Source organism: Mastomys coucha, unplaced genomic scaffold (genome assembly GCF_008632895.1).
Source record: "Mastomys coucha isolate ucsf_1 unplaced genomic scaffold, UCSF_Mcou_1 pScaffold5, whole genome shotgun sequence".
Lineage (NCBI taxonomy): Eukaryota > Metazoa > Chordata > Mammalia > Rodentia > Muridae > Mastomys > Mastomys coucha.
Window position 1 is genome coordinate 101,137,359 of NW_022196911.1, and position 8,534 is coordinate 101,145,892.

The 8,534-nt window shown below is 40.9% G+C and overlaps 1 protein-coding gene across 2 annotated transcripts in view; it reads left to right on the plus strand.

Moving 5' to 3' along the window:
- Window positions 1-8,534, plus strand: part of Efcab3 (EF-hand calcium binding domain 3) — a 316,604-nt gene that overhangs the window by 173,129 nt on the left and 134,941 nt on the right. For both annotated transcript variants that reach the window (XM_031352655.1, XM_031352656.1), the window contains exons 85-89: window positions 213-317; window positions 4,049-4,102; window positions 5,094-5,198; window positions 6,503-6,556; window positions 7,148-7,252. In XM_031352655.1, coding sequence (XP_031208515.1) covers window positions 213-317; window positions 4,049-4,102; window positions 5,094-5,198; window positions 6,503-6,556; window positions 7,148-7,252 — 423 coding nt within the window. The remainder of the gene's footprint in view (window positions 1-212; window positions 318-4,048; window positions 4,103-5,093; window positions 5,199-6,502; window positions 6,557-7,147; window positions 7,253-8,534) is intronic.

Genomic DNA, 8,534 nt, shown 5'->3' on the forward strand with positions numbered 1-8,534 from the left:
AACTTTGTCACCACCAGCTTTCTGAGGTGGGTCTCTTCACAAGGATTGGATGGAAAAGCTCTGGCTCTCTATTAGATTCTGCCAGTAATTGTTTTCATTAGCCCCTGTTTTTTTTTTTTTTAAATAAAAACAACAGGCCATAATCCTCAGGAATTGTAAGTTTTCTCCACACTTGAGGGACACTAACTTTTGTTTGTCTCTCTTTCTGCAAGATGGGAAGGTAGATTCCAGTAGAATTGGCAAATTTCTGGAAAACTTGGGGGTGAATCTCACTAAAAGGGAGTCTGACGATCTCAAAAACACCCTGAAACTTGATGGTAAGAATTTTGACTATTATCGAGCTCTTAGAAAAGGCTAATTATCGGGAGGTGGTGGTGCACGCCTTTAATCCCAGCACTTGGGAGGCAGAGGCAGGCAGATTTCTGTGTTCGAGGCCAGCCTGGTCTACATTGTGAGCTCCAGGACAGCCAGGACTACACAGAGAAACCCTGTCTCGAAAAACCAAAAAAAAAAAGAAAAAGAAAAAGAAAAGAAAGAAAGAGAAAAAATGGCATCAAAAAGGCATACTGAAAACTTGGGCCCAGAGGAAGATCACACCCTATCTCTGGCCAACTTCAAGCACATTTTAGAGGATTTTAAGTGCCCTCTTGACACGCCCCCCCCCACTTCCTCCAACCTAGCTCATTTTTTACTCTCTTCGTTTTGTTTTTGAGACAGAGTCACTGTGTAGACCAGGCTAACCTGGAACTTACAGAGATCCGCCTACCTCTGCCTCTCGATACTGGGATTAAAGGTGTTTATTAGGACATATGGCCTCAATCTTTTCTCAGGTGAGGTAGAGAGATTGGTGATAATCAAATTTCAATCCCCACCTTGGTCGGCTCGTGAGCCGATGGCCTCAGTGTTTATTCTCTAGTCTAAGTGAAGTAATCCCAGTCTGCAAGCAGCCTCCTAGCTCAGCCGCTCATGTGTCTCTTACTTTGACGTGGATCCCGCGGAGAAAGTCCATGGTGGACAGTTTGAAGCACAGCTTCCTAACTGTGGGTCATGACCCTAGTAGAGAGAATGTAAATGTGTGGTGGGGGGGTTGCAAAAAAGTGTTGGTGGTAAGAGATTTCTGAAGGCCAAGTAGGAACTCAAACTCACAGGTAACAAGCCTGAGGGTACTCTTGAGCATGACCCATGGCGCTAGCTTCACCAAGGAGCAGCCCTGATTCTGCGCACAGTGGGTGCTCTGCACCTTCGGCATGAGGGTACAGCAGCAATGAAAGCTGTCGGGAACGCCTTGGCACGGACTAAGACTACATGACGTGAACTGCAGCGGTTTCACTGTGCATGCAAAGTTTTTCAACCTCCCAAGTGGATCTCTGCTGCGCGCCACCCATGGTTCACGCTGTACGTGTACTTTCCTTTTATTTGTCAGAGCGACTTTAATTACATGTGAACTGGGAATTTTGTATTTCATTTCTATCAATCCACTTATCATTAGGAGTTTTGGGCTTTATTTTTCTTTACTTCTAGTGATACGTCTTACTTTAAAGAATACTTTATCCATGGGACTAGAGAGATGGCTCAGAGGTTAAGAGCACTGGCTGCTCTTCCAGAGAACCTGAGTTCAATTCCCAGCAACCACTTGGTGGCTTATGACCATCTATAGCGGGATCTGATGCCCTCTTCTGGCCTGCAGGTGCATGTGCAGCAGAGCACTCACATTAAGTAAATACATACATGCAGGCATACATACTTTTTTTTGTATTTTTCTTTTTTTTTCTTTTTTTATTATATATTTTCTTTATTTACATGTCATATTATTTACATATTTTTAAAATAATACTTTGTCTGGTACATACATACACACATATTTTTTAAAAGAATACTTTGTGCTGTGTTACCAACATGACTAGCTACTAGCCTGCTTGCAAGCCTTTCTTTATCTTTCTTTTTCCATATGTTCAAAGGGTAAATTTTATAAATAGCATATAGTTGCAAGGTTTTTCATTGAGTCTTGCAATCTCTGCATTTCAACTGAAGCTTTTATTACATTGAATGAGAGATTATTGATACAGCGTGGTGGCCGAGTTTGGCTGAATGCTCACACCGGCAATCTTAGCATCCATCAAGACTTGTGCCTCAGCACCTGTGCATGAGTCTTCCTCAGTCCCCATCCTCACCCACCTCCACCCCAACCCAAAAGCAACTGATACTCTTCCTCCCCCCCCCCAAATTAGCTCTGCTTAACGAAGATATTGTGTAGTAAAATAACATAGCATGTGTTCTTTTAGAAAGCCTGTCTTGCTGCATTCTAATACCTGCAAGACAATGACTCCAAGAACTAAGTGACACAAAGCAACTGTCTAATTCAACTAGTTAGAAATTCAGTTGGTAGGGAATCAGATGTGAATAGGTAGGTTTGGTTCTTCTGACCTGTAACATTTGGAGTTGGCTTTGGAGCCATCCGAACTTCATCCGTCACATGCAGGACTTAGTGCTAGCTGTTGGATTGGGCCTGGGATGGGCTCCGCTTCCCTCCAAGCAGATGCCCCCTGGGCTTTTCCTGCATCAGCTAGTTTGTACTTCTCCCACAGCATGAGTGCTGAGAGCCACGTTAAAGCACCCTAACACAGGGAGGCAAAAACTGCATCCTTTATATGAGGTGACTACGTGACCACAAAGTCGCGTGGCCCTGCTCTCACCTAATGTTATCATCAGAGGAACTGCAAGACCATACTCCAGCCGGTGCAGCTTCTTGGTGAGGAATGGATCAGCTCCTTCTCTAAGGTTGCATGTGGCAAGAGAGAGAGGTGTTACACACTTGATCGTCACGTGTGAAGCTGCCGCGGACATTATACAGACAGTGTACAGTGTGGATGTGTGCTCCTTTTCCTTCGGGTAAACGTCTCAGAGTGGAAATACTGTTATACTCTTCAGTCTTAGAAGTTGACAGATGTTTTCCAAACACAGATATACCATTCTATTCTCCCATCTCAACAATGCTGAAGAGTTCTATTTATCTTCACCTCCTTACCAGCATTTGGTGTTATCAGTTTGGGGGCAGGACAGGGGCTGTGATCCTGGAGAGCAAACCCAGGCTCACATCTGAGCTAGGTGAAGACTTTACTGAGCTAACTTCCCCAGTCCCTGCTCTCAGGGTGTGGACATTTAGTCATCCTATCCCAAAAGGCCTTAACTTAAATTTCTCTAATTAATAAGGATACTGGGTACTTTTTAAAAGTACTTATTTTTATGCCCTTTTTCTCCCTGTAGGTGAAAGACAATTTTGCATTACTGTTTCATTTAAAAATAAATTTAAAATCAATATTTTTAACTAAAACCTGTAAAATTGACTATGGTCAATATACATGATACATATGCATAAAGAGTATTAAAAATAAAGTCATTTTCTTAACTGTCCTATTTGAAAACACCAGAAAAATCAGGATTTGAAGTACATTCCAAACTGGTTCTCAAACTGTAGGTTGCGACCCTTTGGGAGTTGAATATCGGATATCCCGTGAATATAGGATATCCCAAATCTTAGATATTACATTATAATTCATAACAATAGCAATGAAATAGCAATGAAAATAATTGTATGGTTGGGGGTCACCACAACATGAGGAACTGTATAAAAGAGTCACAGCATCAGGAAGGCTGAGAAGCACTGAGTTAGGGTGTGATCATTTATGTGTATGTATTCTTGATTGGTAAGTAGCAAGTAATTGTTACAGTTTTATTCAAAGTTTAAAATTCTCTGTGAAAACCAGCTTACTTAACAAGGTTCCTGGTCAAACTGTTTTGTTTGCTGTAGATGATTATCTTAGTCTGTACTTACAAATTCCTCATCTGTGCGTCAGGCCGCTCACATCTCGGGCAGGTGCTTGTTCTGTGTTATCTTTTAGACTTCCATTTTATCTCTTCACCCTCATGAAGGATACAGCAAAAACCTAAGTTCCCTTGTGCAAATTTGCAGTTGTGCAAACTGACTCCTTACCTGCCATGTTCACAGTGTCAGAGTCCTATTCCTGTCCGTTCTGTTTGTGTCTTACAGAAAACCTTAAGACAGAAATAAAAAAGCTGATAAGCGAAGCCAAAGTCTTCACAGGTAGGCGCCATCACTAAGACAGTTTTGCTTTAAGGATGCGTTGTGCTTGGATCCCCCCCATTCCATCATAAGTTTATTAATGCTCATCCTTAAGATATTTGTTTTTTGCATCCAACTTTCCTTACATCTTTGGCTTTGATTTAGAGTTCATCCGTACAAAGAGATGGTGATATTTAATAAACAAATTATATTATTTTGTGGTTTCTGACAAAAGTATGCTTATTCTCACTAGTGTTTTAGCAGAGACCTCAAATCAGTTATTCACAAGCTGAGAGGTTTAGCAGCATTGTGTTTGTGTTCCCTCTCTCCCTCCCTCTGGACCCTCCTCCCTTCCTCCTTCCATCTTTTTCAATTGTCTTGACACAGAATCTTGCTATGTAACCCAGGATGGCCTTGAACTTACTGTGTGATGGCAGGGTGGTCTCAGGCTTGAGATCTTTATGCCTCAGCCTCCCACATGCTGGAATCACAGGCATGAGTGTCCATACCAGTTCTGGTTTCTTATGGCCCCACCCATCCTATCCCTCTTTTACCAAGGCTTGTCATCTGCCTCCCTGCAGCCACTCTTGCTCACCACCTCACCCACCTCTAGAACCTGGGAACTTTTGGGTTAATTGGCTCTTGTTTAGAATCTACATAAGCATCAATGTGATGATGATGATGATGATGATGATGACGATGACGACGATGATGACGACGATGATGATATTTCAGAGGATTAAAATGAGTCCAGCTGCTTTAGTCATAATCACATCTAGCAGCAATGAAGGACGACCTGGAAGGCCTGACTTAGTGCCCCCTTCTAGATTGTGATTTTCTTCTGGGTTTGGATGCCTTTTTGCCAAGAGGCTCAGAAGGCCATATTCCCAAAATATGTTTGCCTTACTTGGGAATGTGTGAGAAGGTGAACATGAGGATGAATGTGGGCCAGCATCTTCATTATTTCAGATCCAAAAATTAACATCAACCATTTTTTCCTTTTCTTTCAAAGGTAAAAAAGTTGATACAAATAAACTTCAAAGTGTTTTGGGAAGCTATGGTATAAAACCCAATCCTAATCAAATAGAGAAGCTGCTGAACATGTTACCAGTGGACGGTAAGCATTCTGAGTAGCGTCTGGGCTTCTTATATAGTCTGATTTTCTGTCTGCGTAAAGCAATCCCCAAACTAAAAATGCTTGAGAACTATGAAAACCTAATGGTGATAACAAATAAAATCTCATTAGATTTTAACTTAGAAATCATCAAATCTTTCAGCTACCAAGGCGCTACCAAAGTTCTTCACTGGATTTATTTTTTTAAAGGGGTTGGGCGGAGGAGTAGAAAGAATGGAGAGAGGGTAGGGTAGAGGTGGGGAAGGAAACAAGAATAGAGGGACACAAAGATAAATAATGTGGCTGCACATTCTGCAGGAATAAAATATGTCCTTTACCAAAAAGATGATTTTACATATGGAAGAAGGCTGATGGTTGTTAATCATGTGTGGGCATGTGTGTCAGACACACATGCATACATGTGTGTATGGAATCCAGAGGGCAACCTCAGTTGGCAGCCTCAGTCTCTCCGTGGCCTGGGGCTCACCCATATGGGTAGCCAGGCTAGCTCACGGGTTCTGGAGATTCGCCTCGATTCTAGTACTTGAAGGCAAGTGCCTTCTGACCAGCCAGCTCCCACCCCAGGCTACAGAAAGATGTCCTGGCTTCATTATTTAAGGAAATAAAACTAAAAACAAGCCAGGGGGGATGCAAAGGGTTAATATTTAAACCCACAACTCAAAGACACACACACACAGTACTTTCATGAATTTGTGCTTCATGCTTTTAAGACATGAAATGATTGGTTAATTGGTGGATAATACTTCTGTTTGTATTAACTTATTTGTAACTTCTCATGGTGTTAATATGTGTGCTGACCATAGAAAACGTTGGGGATGCAGATAAGCAAAGGTAAAACAATAGCCAGTCCTTCCTCAGATCTGTGCCTACTGTCGAAATTTGAAAGCATGTATTCTAGAACCCTGTCTGTAAATATATCTTAAAAAAAAAATCTTCATACACTTATAGATAAATCTGTATAAACAGCCTAAAGTCTCTAGAGACGTAGTTGTGAAATGGAAGATATTTTGTTTATCCTTCCAGAGAAGTTATAATTTTAACACCCATAAACAGCAGTTAAGGACGCTATTTTCCTCATTTATAATATAGGAACAAAGAGGGGTGGGTTTCAGGCATCTCATTACTGTGTGACTCTCACTCATGTACCACTGAACCAAGCATTTTGGTTTGTGTATGCTCTGTGTATGTTTGGATGCTCTTCGGGTAAAGATTTTTAAATTCCTTTTTCGTTGAAGTCGAAGTTGTGTGCTATCTTGTGACTCTGCCAATCTACCCTTCTTTTACAGATGATGCAAAAGTTTTTCAGAAAAGGTTGTTGAAGGATGTGGCGACTCTGGATGGTAAGGAGCAAAACCCAAAGGCCTTGAAGGCCATTGTGCTGTGAAGTGAAGCATCCATCTTTTATGTATTACTGTCTCCTCACTGACGCCAATGTAGACTCTACATCTTCCAAGTACTTCCCTGGGCTGGAACTCTTTGGGCTGCCTCGGATGGCCCCACGTTTGGACCCCTGAGGAGAGACTGTTCTTTTAACTAGAACAAAAGAAATGAAGGGTGAAGTCTCTCACCTAAAGATTTAGGCCACAGTAGAGACCAACCATCTGCAAGCATGTGCAACAAAAATAATTCTTGTTCTACAAACTGTCAGTCAACGTTAGCTCTCCTTAAAATGGTTCAGTTCTTTTGCTTGTGACCAGCATAAGACCTGAGGGAATTTCATTCTCCTGCCTATTGAACAACACAGAAAGTTTTGTATTTATCTTAAAATAGTAATAATAATGTCAGGAAACCAGTGGTTTTTAATTATAATGCATGCATATAATAAAATGCATGACTATCATTAAAGAGGAGACATGCTAGAACAGTATAGCTTCACAGTCCAGTTTAGACTTGTTCCATTTTAATGCATTTGTTTCCTGTCCTCTACTTAGACGCCATTGTTGATGTCGACAAACTGGATACATTTTTAGAAAACATGGGGATTGAGGTCACTGAGAAAGAATTCACGGATCTAACAGACATGCTGCCACAAACCTGTGAGTGCTATGAGAAGCGCAAGGGTGGATGGGTGGGAGGCAGGACCAACTCTCTATGTTCCCCAGTCTTGAAAACAAGAATTTCTCTAGCTAGGCTTTGAAAACATCATAGATGTTTCAAAGGCTTAGAAAAGATCTGAATCTGAGGTTTAAAAAAAAAAAAGTCTTTAACTTTATTGCTATTAATCTAAAATCCAGTAATCCAGTTCCTTCCCTTTGAATGAAAAAAAAAAAAAAAAAGATGCTGCCCAAGATCAAGCCAAGACTTTTAATTGGGAGGATGATGGGGGAGTAGAAAACAGAGTGAATGGCTCAAAGGAAGAGAACCAGGTTTCTCCCAAGGCATCTGATTCCCACACCTGCCGCTCTGCTGAAAGATACTTTTAGGTAGTGCACTGCAGAATCCCTGTAGCCAAATATAAAGTACTCAAGCCTGGCACTTTTAAGATTTCTTTCTGCCAGGCAGTGATGGCACATGCCTTTAATCCCAGCACTCTGGAGGCAGAGGCAGGCAGATTTCTGATTTCGAGGCCAGCCTGGTCTACAGAGTAAGTTCCAGGACAGCCAGGGCTATACAGAGAAACCCTGTCTTAAAAAAAAAAAAAGGACCTTTTTCTTTTAATGCCACCCTGTATTCTAAGGTGTATATCATGCCAGAATTGTCTCCCTCTCTGCCTTTCCTGAGGATCATCCATTCCTTCCCCCCAAAACAGTGGGCTAAGTGTTCTTAATGGAATTGTATAGAACACAATAGAAAATTTCAGACATATACTACATAGGTTACATAAATTGGTATGTTCAAAGTTCTTAGTGTTGCTTACAATAAGAAAACAATTTAAACACAGTCCTAAGTTATAGTAATTAACAGTTCTAACCTAAGTCCTTTCTCTTCCACACCCTTTTTTCTCCTGAATGGGTTCATTTAGTTACTGCAGTATGTTTAAAACGTCACCTCTTTTTTACCTCAAACCTGGATTTACAGGTTTTCACCTAGGAGAGTAAAGTTTTTATTCATGAGTAAGACAAATAATTGGTCTGATAATTTCTAGTTAGGAATCATGAAATGAGATATTTACCTTAAAACTTTTACTTCAGTGAAAAAGAAAAGGACCAAGGTCATGTTAATTTAATGCAGACATATTCTTTGGAGGACCTCCTGCATAAATATAATCATTTGTCATTCCCAGTTTAACTTGGTTTAAGAAGGGCAGTGTCATAAAAGGCAATGTATTGTATGGACTAGTGTTTTAGTACTACTACAATCAGATCCATACATTTGAGT